Source organism: Nelumbo nucifera, chromosome 3, assembly GCF_055504915.1.
Source record: "Nelumbo nucifera cultivar China Antique chromosome 3, China Antique-T2T, whole genome shotgun sequence".
Lineage (NCBI taxonomy): Eukaryota > Viridiplantae > Streptophyta > Magnoliopsida > Proteales > Nelumbonaceae > Nelumbo > Nelumbo nucifera.
The window spans coordinates 92,222,604-92,240,254 of record NC_142651.1 but is presented as its reverse complement, the minus strand read 5'-3'; the positions used below and the strand labels follow the sequence as shown (position 1 = coordinate 92,240,254).

Sequence of the window (17,651 nt, the reverse complement as noted above, 5' to 3'; positions counted from 1 at the left end):
AGGAATGGTTCAAAATCCACCTGGATTTGGACGCTTCGGCAGATCCCTGGACTGTGAATTCTCTCCCCATTTGCTACAGCCACCTGGAGCCGCGGCCTGTCTTCCATTGGTAGCTTCAGTCGGAGTGCAGCCTGCTTGCTGATGAAGTTGTGGGTGCTCCCTGAGTCAACCAGAATCCGTACCTGTTTTCCTGCCACCTGGGCTTGTAGCTGCATGGTTTGAGAGTTTTGGACTCCAGTGATGGCATGGAGGGAGATCTCGGGTTCTTGTGCCGCCTGTTCCTCTTCTTCCTCCTCCAGCTCGTCTACTAGGAGGCAGAATAACCGCTTGCAACGGTGGCCGGCTGAGTACAACTCGTCACAGTTGAAGCATTGGCCCTTGGCTCGGTGCTCTGCCATCTCGGCCCTGGATAAGCGTCTGATGGGAGGTGCTGTCGTGCTGCTACCCATGCTAGTTGCAGCTCGGGTGGTGTTGCTGGTGAAAGGGCGTTGTTCCCTGTTGGCGGCCATTGAAGGCCCTCCTATGGTAGATCTTGGGTTCGCCCAAGTCGTTGCGGGACGCCCCATGCTGGACGGCCCTCGGCTGATCTGCAGCTTGCGCTCGAACGCTTGGGCCAGATTCATTGCTGTGACCAAGTTGGGTGGGCTCTGCATCTCCACATCAACCCTCAGAGGTTCCGATAGGCCGGCTGTGAACATATCCACCTGCTGGTCTAGCCGAACCGAAGAGGCTCTGGCGAGAAGGGTCTGAAACTGCCGCTGATAATCCGCGACGGTCCCGGTCTGCTTGAGGTTAATGAGCTCCCCCAAGGGGTTGCTCATTAATGGGGGCCCAAACCGGAGGAGACAATACGACTTGAACTGGCCCCAACTAAGGCCTGGTTCCTCCTGCTCCACTTGGTAGAACCAGAGTTGTGCTTCATCGATCAAGTGGAATGCTGCCAGGCTGACCTTGTCCTTCTCTTCCGTGCGCTGATTGCGGAAGAATTGCTCACAGCGGTACAGCCATCCAAGTGGGTCACCGTTGCCGCTGTATGAGGGGAACTCTAGACGACTGTATTTGGGTATGATTGCTATTGTTGGCGTGTCACTCTGTCGCTCACCGGAGCCCTCTGCCCGATCTGGGCGGCAGCTGTGATGAGTGGCTGCCCCTTTAGGGCTCCCTTCTCTAGTGGAGAAGTATAACTCCAGTAGACGTCGAAGTTCCCTGACGTCTTCTTTAACTTCCCTTACCTCCGCGTGATTTTCCACGAGACGGTGTTCCAGCTCGTGAACCCTGGTCGATAGCTGCTCCATGTCGCCCATGACGCTCGGCTCTGATACCAAAATGTTATGGGCCCGGGCGCAGGATCTCGTCACGAGGCGGTTTGCTGGGAAAACTCCTTGCCTTCCCCTTGCCTTCCCTTTGCGAGTTGACCCTATGATGGCGGACTGAGGGGTGATTTGTTCAAGAGATCACCTAACTCTCCTTGTTCTCTTCTTGACTGAAAATTCGATGCCTTTATTGAATAAATCAGCTCCTTAAATAGAAGATTACAGGAGGGTTTCCTTCTTGTATTCGGCTAAGGTAGTCCCTCTCTTATCGCAACTTAAACTTCTATCGAAACTCAATCTCCTACTTCTAAGGGAAACACAAAAATAGGGGATAAGGGAAAGGTACAGCTGGCGTGTGGGCCCCGCTCTACGTTGGTGCGCGCGACCCACCTTGCTGCTGCTGTGAGGTGCGTGCTGCTGCCGTGTGGTGCGTGCCGCTGCTGTGCGGTGCGTGCTGCTGCCGAGTGCTGCTGCCGTGCGGTGCATGCTGCTGTCGGGCGGCTGGCAGACTGTACCGCGGCGCGCTGTCGGGCGGTGCGTGCCGCCTGTGCCGCGGCACGCTGCTGCCTGTGGTTGCGACGCAGCGTGTTGCCGGGAATCGTGTCCATAACATTAAAGCCTCTAAAAAGAGCTCTTTCATCAGCTCTCCGCAATAATCTTCCCATCAACTCAACTTCAAGAATGAAGAGCATCAGAGAAAGAGGGTCTACTTGTCTGAGACCACTAGAGGTTCTAAGAATCCTTTTGGAACCTCACTCACAAGAATTGAGAAGTAGAACTAAGGCATCCCATAATCCATCTAACCCATTTTTAGCATAATGCACTTCAAATACCCCCAGCCAACACGGTCATAGCCTTTTTCAACATCTAATTTATACACAAATCCTTTTTCCCCAACCTTCTCATGTCCTCTACTGCTTCATTTTCCAAACTTCGATCCAAAATTTAGCAATTCTTCACAAATGCCCCTTGCTCATCCAGAACAAGCAAATGAAGTACCTCTTTAAGCCTCACTAAAAGCTCTGTGGCAATCATTTTATAAACACTTGGGGTGAGGCTTATTGACCTGCAGTCATTAGGGGAAGCTGGGCTCTAGCTTTTTATTTTTTATTTTTTGAACTGTAAGGTAAGGAAATTTCATTAATATCCAGAAAGAAAACACAAGAATACCCCTGTACAAAGAGAATCTGTACTAGGGGAAGACCAAGCATACCCAATTACATCCAACCACAAAAAACCAAAAAACTATATATTCCTTGCAAAGAGAAAATCTTGATAAAATTGTGTCTATTTTTGAATAGAAAGCAATCTGCCAACCAAGAGAAACACCATTCCCAAAATCCTTTTGTAAACCTCTTCTTTTGTACTGTCTCCCTTCAAAAATTCTACCATTTCCTTCACGCCACACTGCCCAGAAAACTGCTGTGGGGAGGATGCTCCTAGTCCTAGCTACTTTTCCAACCCTACTTAAACCTCATAAAAAGCAAGCACCTACGAATCCCTTCACATCAGCCAGGAAGCACATTTTGACACCAAATAACTCCAACAGTCTTACTCAAATCCAGTAAACAAATTCACAATGTAACAAAAAATGACTACAAGATTGCACACTTCCATTACACAATGTGCAAACCAAACAAAAAAAGCCAGTTTAGATGGTACATTTCTGATCCAAATACTGACACTTGGGAAGAAAGAGTTATCCTCCATTATCAAGCTGTTAAAAAAGGATTTAAGAGAAAAAAATACCCAAATTCTCAAAAAGCCACTTCCTTTTGTCTTCCCCTACACCAGCCGTCTTTGAATCAAACAAAATCTGTAACAAACTGACCAAGGAAGCCAGCTCCCAGTCATTTAGGATACTCTGGGATTGAGGGTTCCAAACACAATACCCATTTTGCCTCTCCATACAATCAGCTACTGTTGCATCCTTATTCACAGCAATCTCAAACAGATCTTTTTTTTATCAACAACTCTGAAATGATTTCATTAATTAGAAAAATTATGGTACAACAAGAAGTTGTGAAAAAAAAAAAACAGCTTTAGAAGCTGACCCAAGACAGAACTACAAATATGCCAAAAACATATGTGTTCTTTGAACCCCTTGCTTTGCTAAGCAATCAGCAGAATTGTTGGTTGATCTCCTCACCCATCCCACCTGGATTGGCATGTCCCTTGGCAACCATTTAAATCTTTGGAATTCATTCTTCAGCAGCCATGTCACCCTTCCCCTTTCTGCAACCATTTTATCACAGTTTTTGAGTCTCCCTTGATGATCAGTCTATTAATATCCAACTCTTTAGCCTTCTCAACCCCATAAGCTGCAGCTAGAAACTCTGCCCTTGCCACATCGCCTTGCTCCACAGGACCGGAGTACAGAGCAATGATGTTTCCATCTTCATTTCTAATGGCCCCCCAATGCCTGAGGGGCCTGGATTACTCACACAACTCCCATCAAAGTCCAGCCATCTGTTGGAGGAGACACGCCTCAAAAAGCTGCTGTCTTGTAGATGAAGAGGCAGCAATAAGATCTCAAACCCTAAAGAAGTCTTTGACCTTAAAAACTGAAAACATCTTCAAGCTTTTTGCCCACTGTGCCACCCCCAATGTCATTGTTTCAACCAAGGCTTCCTTACATTTTTCTTTTCCTTCAAATTTTCTTGCATTTCTTTCCTCCCAGACAGTCCAAAGTAGTGCTGCTCTAGTACATCTCCATAGCAATCTCAAAGAGATCAAGGAATAAGACCTTTAGTCGGCCATTACTGCACTAGTGGTCCTTCCAGAAAAGCACCCTTTGTCCTTTTTTTTTTTTGTTGATAAGTGAGAGTAGTTTTATTAATTCAAATAAAGAAAGTATAGTCAGCCTAGGAGGAGGCACGAGGTGTTACCTCCCCCAAGGACTGAACCATAAATACTAAACATACACAAGCCTGAAACACAATTACAAGGTAGCCCAAAACAGGTCTCCCCTTGATACCCCTTGCTTGGCCAGAGAATCAGCCATTGCATTTGCTGACCTGCTGACCCACTGAACTCTGACTGTCATATTTCTTGTCAGCCATTTAACTTTCTTTAACAAATCCCTGTAGCCCCAGCAAGTTGTTTCTGGACTTGTCAGCCAGCCCACTACTACCTTGGAATCCCCTTCTACTATCAAATTGTTCACTCCAAGTTGACTGGGCAGCTGTATACCTTGTATCGCTGCTAGTATCTCGGCCCTTACAAAATCACCAACACCCTCTGGTCCTGAAAATAAAGACAACATGTATCTTTGTCTCTCAGAATCCCTCTTATTCCGGATGGCCCTGGGTTACCTTAGCAGCTACCATCAAAATTCAATTTTACCACTCCATTCGGTGGGGGTTTCCATTCAACTTGTGGTGTGTTCTTTGTGGAGACTGTAGAAGCCATTGTTGTCCAATTTCTCCTAAAGTCATCAAAGGAGTAATCTGCCAACAAGTGTGAAGATTTCAGCCACGAGGCTGTCCTTCTCATTATGCACTCCTTGATTTCAGCAAGACTTCTTTCCTTTTCTTGAAATATTCAAGCATTTCTCTCCTCCCATAACGTCCACAAGGTATCGGCTCTGATACATTTTTTTTATGAATAGCGACTCTGATACATTTCCACATTAGCTTCCCCCTTTTTGTCATTCTCCCAAAGGCAGACGGAGTGAACAACAGCTTTACTTCAGAGGGCAAGTTCCACCTGCACCCAAATAATGAAACAATCCAGTTCCAAATATTGGCAGCAAAAGAGCACGAAATCAGCAAATGGTTATAGTCCTCACCCTTCACTTTACACATAAAGCACCAATTTGGGGACAAACACATAAGGTCTCTTCTTTTGCAAATTTTCCACTATATTGATCTTACTATAATAGGCTTCCCAACAGAACACTGCTATTTTAGGGGGTATTGGCCTTGACTAGACCTCTTTAACGGGAAAGACCTGAGAGGAGGGATTGGAGCAAAGGGATTTAAAGAAAGATGCACAAGTGTAGGAGCCAATCGGGGTTAGAGACCAAACCCTTTTATCCGAGTTAGGGGGGTCCAAATACACCTAGTCTAGAAGCAACAAGAACTTTGAAACACAAGAAAATTCTTCATCCCTTAACCCTCTTCAAAACCCAAAATCCCAGTTTAAAGCCAAAGGGAGAACCAAGGGGAAAGGAACCATGAAATGGGTTTCTTTTTAAAGAGGGAGATCCACTGATGCTGATTGGGTAGGATGTATTGATGATAGGAGATCCACCTCGGGTTATTGTCGCTGGGAACATTATGTCATGGAGGAGTAAGAAACAGTCTGAAGTTGCTAGATCCTCAACTGAAGCAGAATACAAAGCAATGGCACATGGTGTGTTAGAATTACTGTGGCTACGATCCCTTTTAGAAGAATTGGGGGTTGACTATGAGAAGCCAATGATGCTCTATTGTGACAACCAAGAAGCTATCAATATTGCACATAATCCTGTTCAACATGACAGAACTAAGCACATTGAGGTTGATAGACATTTTATAAGGGAAAGAGTTTCCTCAGGAGAAGTTTGTTTGCCATTCATCACATTAGAAGAACAATTGGTTGATATCTTGACCAAGGGAGTTCCGAGAGGGAAAATGATACACTATATAAGCAAGCTGGGCATGATTGACATCTATGCTCAGCTTAACGGGGAGTGTAAAGAGACTGGAACGAATGGGTCCTAGTATCTTCTCTTGTAATATTTTTTCTATTTTCTTGTTAGCTAATGGGCCTCTCTTAATGGGCCTGTTATTTCTTTTTGTTTCATCTCTTTATGTTACTACCTAGCTGGCCGCCCACTTAAGGTCATACTTGTAATTATTTTAACATTAATTTTTAGTAAAAAGGATTAGAGAAGGGAGAGAAGGATTATTCGAACCTTTCTTCTTCTTCCTCCTCTTTTCTCCATCTTCTTCTCTTGTACTGCTGCTCTTACTTTTCTTCCTCCTTTTTCTCTCTAATTTTTAAGTTTACACCTATTTTGAGGACCGGTTTACATCTTGGTATCCTTTGGTAAAGAGAGAAAGCACCCTTTGCTCATTACCCACTTCATATTTTATACCCTTCACAAACTGATGATGGATTTTCTGAATTTCCTTCCAAATTGAACATCCATAAGAAGACCTTACATGACATCTTTTGCCTCCCACTCTCGGCTACTGGAGCCATACTTGAAAACAATTAGCCTTCTCCACAGACTTTTCGGTTCCTCATTGAACCTCCACAACCACTTCCCTAACAAGGCAGTATCGACTTCCTTTACTGTTCTGATCCCTAGGCCCCCATTTGCTCCAGTCCTCTGGATCTGCAGATTTTCTTCCAGCTCACTAAATGGCATTTTGCTTCCTCCTTCCACCCCCTCCATAGGAAATCTCAAATCTTCTTTTCCAACACTGCAGCCATTCTTGCCAGAATTGGGAACAAAGACATGTGGTAAACAAGAAGAGAAGACAAAACACCATTGATTAGAGTGACTTTACCCCCTTTTAATAAGCATTTGGTCTTTAAGAGGCCAATTTTCTGTCAATTTTTTCAATGATGGGCTTCCAAATGGTTTTGGATTTACAATTATCACCCAAAGGCATACCTAAGTATTTGGTTGGGAGTTTACCAACTCTGCAGCCCCAATCATCTACCCACTCGTCTAGGTTTGTAACTTCCCCAACAGCCATAATTTCGCTCTTTATATGCAAATCAGTTACCACCTTGAACCATCTTAATATAGCCTTCACATTCCAAATTTGCTCCCAAGAGGCATCATAGAAAAAAAGAGTGTCGTCTATGAATTGCAACAGAGTTATCTCCACTTCCCTGCTGCCTACTTCAAAACCTTACACCAGCCCTCCTAGACAAACTCTCTCTACAAGTCTGAAAAGGGCTTATGTCACACAGATGAATAAGAGGAGGGGTAGAGGACCCCTTTGTCTTAAATCCCTTGAACTCCAAAACAGCCCAAAAGAACCTCCATTCACAAGCACTGAAAACAAGGAAGAAGATAAACACACTTTTATCCAATTCTTCTATTTCTTGCCAAAGTTCATTCTCTTCAACATGTAGTCCAAAAAATACCAATTTACATGGTCATAAGCTTTCTCCATATCTACTTTTACATAACAAACCAGCTCAACCACTTCTTTTCCTTGAATCTATTACCTTCATTAGCAATAAGAACTCTATCCACAGTCAGCCTTCCCCCAATGAATGTTCCTTGGGACTCAGCAATCAGATTAGGTACCACTTTTGCCATTATATTAGCCAATAGTTTAGATATAATCATGTGCATGCTGCTCACAAGACTGATGGGTCTAAAATCATTCAACTTCAACTTCACTTCCCTTTCTTCTTTGGAATTAAAGTAATGAATGTATGCTTCAAAATTCCTTCAAGTTCACCCCTTTCATGAAATTCCTTCAACACATTCATTATTTCTTGTTTCACAATTTCCCAACATTTCTTATAGAAAATAAGTATGAAACCATCATGCCCCAGGGCCTTATCCTCTTCTAATGCTTGTATTACTCCCCACACTTCTTCCTCGGAAGAAAAAGGCTTCTCGAGATCTCTAGCTTAACCAACTGAGAGAAATTCAAATGCCAAACCTTCTAAAGCAAGTCTAAACCTCCAATGTTCCTTGTAAAGGTTCTCATAATACTTTGCAATGTGTCTCTTGATCAATGTTTTAAAAGTGCAAGATGCAAGGCGAGGCATGCGCCTTTTTAAAGCAAGGCGCAAAATTACAAAAAAAAAAACTAAAAAATCAAAAAAAAAAGTTAGAAAATTCAAAAAAAAAATGCCAAAAAAATTTAAAAATGCAAACAAAAATAAAAAATATATTAAACATAATGTTAATAAAAAATATAAACTTAAATTTTAAAATAAATGTTTTAAAAAACCTATTATCTTAAATTAAAATACATAAACATAACATGTAAAGCGTATTCAAATGAAAATTTAAAAATCATTCATCAAAAAAAATGAAAATTTAAAAATAAAAGCAAACATATAAAGCATTTTCAAGCATGTAAAACCCACAATCTCTTTCTATCCTTAATTGCATTGCTTCAAGTAGCTAATGTGATGTAAGACATATTGCATTCTTGGTTCTATGAATTGCCTTTGTACCACGCCCCTCGAGGCAAGCCCGAACAAGTCTATGTTAGGGTCTGAAATTCTTATTTCTCACATAAAATTAATGATTTTATAACTTTCATTGCCTTTTAAGAAGATATTTTATTGCAATGAATGAATGAACAACATTAGCAAATAGGGGGTTCTCGAAGCTCCCGGTGGGCTTGCCTCGAGGGGCGTGATAGGGGGTCCGAGGGCAGAGCCCCCAACCTAGCAGTTAGACTAAAAAAAAGCAAAAAGCGCAAAGGCGCACGCCTGGGCTGAGGCGCAAGGCGCATCAGGCACACACCTAGGGACACCAGGTGTGCGCCTTTTGAAAGGGTGTGCCTAGGACCTAGGCAAGGCACATACCCCAAAATGCGCCTCACCTGTGAGCCTAGGCGCGCCTTTTAAATCACTGCTCTTGATTTGCCTTTCCTCCTCAATTTTCACCACTTGGAACTTCTATCTTCTTTGTTTTGTTCTCCCTCCTTGCACTTGTCATTTTGTGGAAGAATTTTGCATCATTATCTCCATCCTTCAACTATAAACACCTTGATCATTGCCTCCATTTGATTTCCTCTTGATAAGTAGTTTGTCATACTCCCTTTTAGACAATTCTTTTCTTTTTCTTTCCTCCCTATCAATGTTACCATTCTCCTCTGCCTTGTCAACTTCAGCAATCAAATCTAAACAACTTTTCTTCTTGTTCTCCCCCTCCTTCAGCACCCATTTGTTCCATTCTTTGATTTTTAATTTCAGGCCTTTCAATTAATCAACTTTTTGCTCAAAATATGGATTACAGTACCTTCAAAGACAAACCAGCAGCCCACCAGTCAGCCACCAAGTCTAATAAAACCTGGCTCCTCAATCCAACAATGCTCAAATATGAAAGGAGACCGACCCCCTCTTGTACCTCCACAGTCCAACATAATTGGAGAATGGATGGACAACGGTCTCGGCAAAGCTTCTAGAGACAATTTTGGGAAGTTCTCTTCCCATTCAGTGGAAACCATATATCTATCCAGTTTTACTAAGGTTGCTTCTTCCTGGTTATTTGCCCAGGTGTATTTCCCCCTAGCAATGGCAAGTCAACCAACTCCCACCTTCTCATGAAATCTGCAAAACCCCCCATTCCCTTCTAATTTCCTTTGCACCCATTCTCATAAGAGAATCTGATTGAGTTGAAAGCCCCCCCCCCCTCAATTACCCACAGCTGATTCCAGTTCCTTTTTATATCATCCCATTCCTCCCAAAAAGAGTCTCTCAAACCCTCTTAATTTGGGTCATAGACCACTGCCAGCACCCACTCCCAATCGCTTTCCTGAGCCTGCAATAAAAGTGAAACAGAGAACTAGCCTATAATCCTGCCTCTTATGTATGTATGTACTACCGGCCTTCTCATTCAAACCCCAAGCCAACTGGATATTGGGTTATCTGGGCTCTAGTATTTTGGTATTAGAGAAATGAAGGTTGCATTCATTCCCTTTCCTATCTTGCCCCTTTCATGGAATTCACTAAATCAGACTTGATAACCTCCCAACTTTCTTGAAAGAAGGTCATATTAAAACCATCTCAGCCAGGTCCCTTGTCCCCATACAACCCCATCACGACTCTCTTTACCTCATCTTTTGACAATGGCTCTTATAGTCTCCTCACCTCTGATTCAAGCAATCTATCCCAAAATAATCCCTCTACAATGGGTCTCCTTCTCTCATTAAGAGCCAACAACCTTTTAAAATGTGAAACTAAATCTTCCCCGATCCCATCTTCATCTAAAACTTCTCCCCCATCCTCCTCCACCAAATGCCTAATTTTATTCTTTTGCCATCTACCGTTAGCCAACTTATGAAAACAAATGTATTTCCATCTCCCTCTTTAGCCATTTGCACCTTGATTTTTTGTCACCAACAAATCTCTTCCCTTTGAATTATGGATTCTAACTCCAATTTCAATTTGAATCTCCTTTCCCTGTCTCCCTCTGATATAATGCGTCCTTCATCCAACTCCTTTTATATCAATTGCTTCAATTTCCTATAAGATATGAACTTTGCTTTCCTCAACTCTCCCAAAAGGTTGGATTTTCCATTTCTTCAGTTTAAGTGAAGCCATTATAGCCTTAAGGTTATTTGTATCTAGTCAATTATTTTTAATTGTTATTTTCAATTCATTTTGTTCATGATATACAACATGAAAGTTATTTTTAGTTCATTCTATTAATGATATATAATATTTTGATCATTTTAGTTTAATTTATTAATCTAATCCAATATCCAATTCCAATCCAAATTCAATTTGAATCCACTAATAAATCTGACAGATAAGATTCAATTCAAATATAAATAAATCAAATTTGGATCTACCTATCTGTTTGCAGCCCTACAAAAGCTTGGTTTTTCTTCAGGCTTAGAGTTGCTGATGATGGAAGGTGACTTCCTTCTATTTATTTATCTTATAGTAACACCCGAATTGTTATAGGGTTGTATACTTTTTGCAGAATATGGCCCTTGGGCTTTCAGACACATCATCTAAGCCTTGTCCTAACTTATGGAGCCAGCCACATGAATCCAGTTTCGCTGTTCCATTCTGTTCAGTGCCATTTCTATTGTGGCTTTCAGAGACATGATTATGTAATGTTTTTAATTGGAAAAGTCAAATAGAAAAATCAATACAAAGTAATAATACATGTTTTATACTTTTGTTCAATAGTTAACGTGTTTTATATTCTTCACAAGTATCCAAGTTACTGACAAGGCAGATGATGCATAATACAAATAACCAGGATTTGTTTTCTGACATTCAAGGCCTATAAGAAGCACATAAAAGGGCAAAAGTATGACTAACCCACCTAAAATGCCGGCAAAGAGCAGAGCGAATGAAAGACACTCTTGTGGGATTCATCGCATGCAATGGTTTAAATGGCCCCACAGGGTCCCACCTGTTCTTTGCATGAGAAAAAGACCAAGTAAGACATGCAGCAAGAATATGAGAGATGTGTAAACTGTAAAGTTCCTAACTATTACATGTATAATTGCCTGTCAAATTTGAAATATAAATGGAATTTCAATATCATCATGGAAAAGTAAGGGTCCAATGAAGAAATGTCATTACCTACTTCTAGGTTAAGTACAAATGAATTCAGGTTTGCTCAATTGGTTAGAAAATGGGTGACAGTCATCAGGTCCTCTCCTCATTGAGTGAGAATGTGTGTGTGTACAAGCATGTATATGTACTGTTCCCCATGTGAAATCCATTAAGCTAATTTTCAATGGATGTCCCCCTAGGTAATCCAGCTATATCAATGATTAGAAATGCATGTGCAAGCATAATACAGTGATTTTAGCATACTGAAGACCAGTGGGATATAGAGATTTTACAGGAGATGAGTTTTTATCTTTAGTTCAGGATCTCATACTGATACCACCCTTCATAATGAGTGCTCAGATGATGCATATTGAACAGTACTCCATTGTGATGGGTTGTATAAGTGACATGGGTTTGTCGAGAGAGAATGAGCACCAAAATGCAAGCTTTAGGTTTTTTTTTTTTTTTTTTTTTTTTTTTTTTGGGGGGGGGTGGGTTGGAAAGGGATCCACGTTTTGTATTTTTTATTATTAAAACTTAGGGCTTTGAACTTTTACCTCAATAGTTCACATATTAATACAATACTTTGCTCAAATAAAACAGTTGCTACCCATATCGCAGAACACATACAGCTTAATCGCCTAAAGAAACCCAAGAAGGCAAGCATAGGATGGTAAAAACAACGTTCAAAAGGAATAAGTCAATTGCAGACAAAGCAGCAAATTCAGGCCTTTGAACTTCTACGGAAGTCATATCTAGAGTCTCTTAATGGCTTTCCCAAACATCTCTGAAAAATTAATCGTTGCTTGTGACGCCTCAGAAAACGGCATTCGAGGAAGGCTTTCCCAAACATCTTGGTTATTCACATGATTATCCGATTATCCATGTTTAGTGGGAATGAAAGATGTCTTGTTGACCAGTGGTCCTTTCAGTTTGGGAACAGTTTCATCTGCCATTGTTACGAAGGCAAATGTAACATGAGAAAACTGGATCATTGCACCCATTTCACTTGTAAACGCATGCTTCCGGTTTGTATGTAGCAATTCCAAATACTCCTAGCAGAAAATTATATCTTGAAACACCAATCATACAGAACAAGAGAAGAAGGATAAAGGGAGAGCCCACCAGGTTTCAGCAATGGCGGAAAACTTGGCCAGTTCCACATCATTCAAAGACGACGAAAAGGGCCTCCGGCCTGCGCCCCCTTCATTTCTACGGGTATCATGCGACTGAGGTTTCTCCGACGGTGAAGTTGAAGGGGGATCAACCAAATCTGGTTGAGGATCATTAGAAAAAAGTCTTCTTTGGATCCTCTGAGAAGCTCTGGAAGCCGATAATGCCAGAAAAATATTCCGGCCGTGTTGTGTATTGTTGCAGAGAGCGCGACAAAGCTTCAACGACTTGGAAGCCATTTTCTGAGTTGAAATGGCAAGGAGACTCGGAGCGATTGGTCGCCTGCCCGAGTTTTGATTTAGAAAGCAAGCACTAGAAGAGCCCCGTGCGATGCACGGGTGGTGTTAAAAAGATGCGAAATCCATACAAGTGCCCCGTGCGATGCACGGGTGATTTCGGTTTGATTTTAGGATAAGGTCCATAGCTAGGATTGGTATTGGGTTGGGACTTAATCTCATCCAATCCATTTAATTTAGGTTAAATACTTAATTATTCATATGATTTAGTAAATGGACAAAAACTAAACTTATGTTATTGTCTAAAAAATTACTTAAAGACCTTTAGGTTTTTTTTTTTGACAATAGACAAAATCCTTTCCTATTGTTAGCGTGCAGTTACAATCCATTCGCATATGATGTCAATTATTTACATAATTTTTCTTAATTCCAAAACTACTCTTTTTATGGTCAATTTTGCCCTTCATTATTATTTAAATTTTCTAAATAAAACCAAGAAATCATTTGCAATACTGTATCCACTGCCTTCCCCATCTTGAATTAACTGAACATCCATTGGTGAAATCTGGTTGTCATTGATCTAAACAAGAAACTCTCTCTCTCTCTCTCTCTTTCTCTCATAGAGGATTTGATTTCAGGTCATGTTTGAGAATCGCCATCAACCATAGCCATCTACGCAATCTTCTGTCATTCTTGTGCCCTCTCTACGACTGCCAAAACAAGAATTCCAACCACCGGCCACCGCCTCGTCACCATATATGTATCGACCTACCAAGTACCAGCCTCAGCCTAAAGAGTGATGAATGAAGCATGGCATCTGAACCTGCCATGTATAAGATGTGCAGTGTTAGTGTTAAATCATGTCGGTAAGTGGTTAAAACATGTTTTGTTGGCAAGAGATTCGATCCTAACTCTAAGTATTGAGCCCGAGACTCAAAAGGCAAAAGCAAATTATTGATGATACCCCCCCATCGCCATACTAGCCACTTAGCCAGTGGCCACCCCCCGCAAGCAGTGTTGAATCGTTAATAACCAACAAACATATTTATTTCGGAGTTACAACTCCCACATTGATTGAATATGCGCCAATGATATTCTCATAAGAGATTGTGTCCCACATTGAATCACTTAATATGATGTCCAGGGAGGTAGATTTTGATGTTATGTTTTCAAATAACCCATCTTGATTCAATACATTGCTCAACATGTGTCTTGTGATTTATATTTTAACAGGATTCTTCTGTGGTTCTACCCTTATTGACACAGCACGACCAGGAAAACATTTTGAGGACTAGGGCTACTTGAAAAGCTCTACTTACAATACCATTTTCAAGTAGATGAGTGTGTGTGTGTGTGTGTTGTGATCTATGTTTGATGCTGGGGCTTTCTATGTGGTCAGATTTGTGTGGTGTGCTATAATTGCAAGAAAAATCCATTCGGTTGTACCGAAGATGGGACAGAGGCAAACCATCGATCGAAGACAACAAATTCAATGATGAAAGACAGCCCTCCTTTTTTAAATTCTTATGGTTCTTGAATTTTTATTATTAGTTGGGTTTTATTTTGAAAATTTAAGAAATAATGAAGGACAAATTTAATAGTTTTGCTTTTTTCATCAATATTTAACAACGGATGTCCACTGTTAGGAAACTTAAGGGTGCAATAAGTAATTTTTTAAACAATAGAGTAAGTTTTGTCCATTTGCTAAATCATAGGGGTACTTTAAGTATTTAACCCATTAATTGAAGAGAGAGAGAGAGATTTAAGAATGATTTTATTAAAGAATAATAATGATAATTTTAATAGAAAAAAAAATTAAGACAGCTCACTACAAGAAAAACAAGCTATGTCGGCGGTCGTTAAACCGCCAGCTTAGATTTAAGTCGGCAATTTTTCGACCACTGGCTTATCCATTGTCGGCCTAGATCATGTTCGGCGGTGTAGAAACAAAAATTTGCCGCCTCAAGGTCTTGATCCAACCGTTTTTATACACAAAATTATGAGAAAAACGCAAGCTTAGTGACTCATTAAGCCAGCAATTCTTAATGTTCAAATGTGGCAGATGGAAAATCGTCAGGACAAACTATGTAAGACGGCGACCCCATGAACTAAGCCGACAGTTACAACCGCCAGCTTAGGACTACTTCGTTTAAATTTGTTTTTACCAACAGTTCATGACCGCCGGCATAAGTTTAGTTTGTTCAAAAAAGAGAAATATTCATTTACACCTTTGTCAGCGATTACATATCTATCGCCAAATCCTGACTTTACCATATCTAAGTATGTAATTACTCATTTAGCCAAAGAACCCAAATTATGTGGAATAACAATTTTTAAATAGAAAATGAAGATTGACAAGTTTTAAGTACTTAACTCTGGTAATTGAGTGAGAATGAAGATTGACAATACTTAATAAAATAGAGAACTGGATTTGGCTTTCGGATTTCAAAACTTTGAAATAAACAGTTTATAAAACTTTTTTTATCACATTATATTTATTCTATTTTCCTCTTTTCTTTCAAGTTCCTATAAAACCAAACAAAGTAAAAAAATAAAAAATAAAAGGAAAAAAAAATATTTTACCCATATAATTTAGTTAACATGGATGTCCAATTTCTTTACATTTCACATTGAAGAAAACTATTAATCTGGGTAGCACCATTTGAATAAATTTTCCCATAAACATGAGTAGAATTAGAAATTGAAAAGGAGCAATTTTGGTCCTGTTGCAAGCTGTAAGAATAGAAGCAAAACAAACTATCATTGATGAAACCATAGAAATAGTACATAAATAGAATATGGCAATTTAGATATTATAGCACACAAAATAAAATAAAAAATGGGTATTCAGCAATGAAGATTACCATTATGATTGTAGCATTAGGATCTTTTAGCATAAGTGTTTCCTTCCCAACAGGTCCTGTAGTCTTCTCTTCAGCTATAGATTTCAAATCACCCAAAGCTCAACCAATTATAGTTATAAGGGTAACATAACTTGAGAATTCTCAAAGTATACTTTCACTACAAATGATCAGGTTTGGATCATAGCACTACACAAAAACTTAATTGAATGTAAAAAATAAAATAAAAAACAAAAAAGTTCACATTAAGACTTAAGAGTAATTTTGTCCAAATTTACAATTTATCAACAGAGTAGCGAATTATAGTAAGAGTTAAGGAAAATTCAATGCACACTCTGCAATTTATGAATTGTTTTAACTTAAAAAAAAAAAAAATAGCAAACAATTCTGAATAGGACTTACAGTCTTGAAGTCTCCAACTAGGAGCGCTACTGGCAATTGAATGCAGCCTCAGCTTGTGGGGCTTCCTATTCTTGGCAATTGAATACAAGCATGCATACCAAACTTGGTTCCATTCGTAAAGTGCAGGACATAGGCAAATTCTTTGTCGATTGCTATACAAGATATAGAAACAAACTCAGTAATAGAAATTCTCATGATAAAGTCATCCCCTCCCCTTCCCATACTACTTCAATTAGTGCAATGTAAATAGACCCAATGTAAACATGGAGATGCAAAAGGAATCAAAATAGCTGATATATCTCCTGGTAGAGAAATTCTCCTTCCTCTTCTGTCTTCCTTTCCTTGACTTGTAAAATAAGATAATCCAAATAACAGAAGAGGAAATGAAAAACAACCATATTACTTGAAAGAAGAAAAAGGAAAAAATACATACATGAGATGTCATGGCATCGTTATACATGAGTTGTTATGCAGCACCATTGATATTAGGCACAAGTTTATCTTACTATTACACATTGATGAAACCAGCATCAAAAAGACATTTAACTTTGGCATCCACAAATAAGAGTTCATGGAACCTATCACAATGGAGAATGACATCCAAACCACCCAATGAACATCCAGTAAGAAGAGCCTGTGGCTAGTTTCTTTAAGTTATTAAGACAAATTGTACCAATTAAATTCAAAAAAGAAAAAATAAAAAGATATAAAAAATTCAAATTCGTCTTACATATTTGGCATTTTATCCCTTTATCTAGCAGGTCCTCTAATAACAGCTTGCCAAACCCTCTCTCCTCTTAAGTAAAGATTGTTGACCTGCTCAAGTTCATTGATGTCACATAGAAAACCTAAGTAAACTAAACATTGTTTCTAGGTTTTCTTATGAAATTAATGTCATAACTGATAAAATTCAAAAGGCTCATTGGATCAATAGCCTCCGCATCTCCAGTTAATGATGATCCATCACAGTACCAAACCTTAATCTTGTTCCAATTATAAAAATCTAGATAGTGAAATACAGTTTTATGTCATTTTGTAGGAAAGGGAGTTGGATATAATTGATCAAGAGATACTACCACGGTTAAAACAAATTATGACATTGCTACACCATCCTCCTCCCTAAGAAGGTAAGAGAGCAATTAAACGAAGGATCCAGCACGGAACATCTAACGCAGTAACACCACATACTAGCAACTGCATTGAGTCAAATGGAAATAACCAGAAGTATACAAACATAAAAACCTTGCTCAAACATACTAGCAACTTCACATTTCTGGATCCTAGATTCCAGTTAATACTAGAAGCACCAGGTTACATAAACATATGGAAGACGGTTCAATGGTAGACAGGAAACAAAAAAGAAAGGATGATAGAAGTGAAATGCATGAGCATTCTATTGAGCTACTTGATGATGTGGGATTTTCTTTGAAAAATGAAGGTTGACCAACGTCAAA

General features: G+C 39.9%; 1 protein-coding gene across 1 annotated transcript in view; it reads right to left on the bottom strand.

Annotated features, from left to right (window-relative positions):
• COQ3 (coenzyme Q 3) overlaps window positions 1-12,993 on the bottom strand; it is a 54,493-nt gene extending 41,500 nt beyond the window's left edge. The window contains exons 1-2 of the mRNA XM_010275164.2: window positions 12,651-12,993; window positions 11,290-11,379 (exon numbers count right to left, since the gene is read on the bottom strand). Coding sequence (XP_010273466.1) covers window positions 11,290-11,379; window positions 12,651-12,937 — 377 coding nt within the window. The 5' untranslated portion in view covers window positions 12,938-12,993. The remainder of the gene's footprint in view (window positions 1-11,289; window positions 11,380-12,650) is intronic.
• Window positions 12,994-17,651: the final 4,658 nt, after the last annotated feature.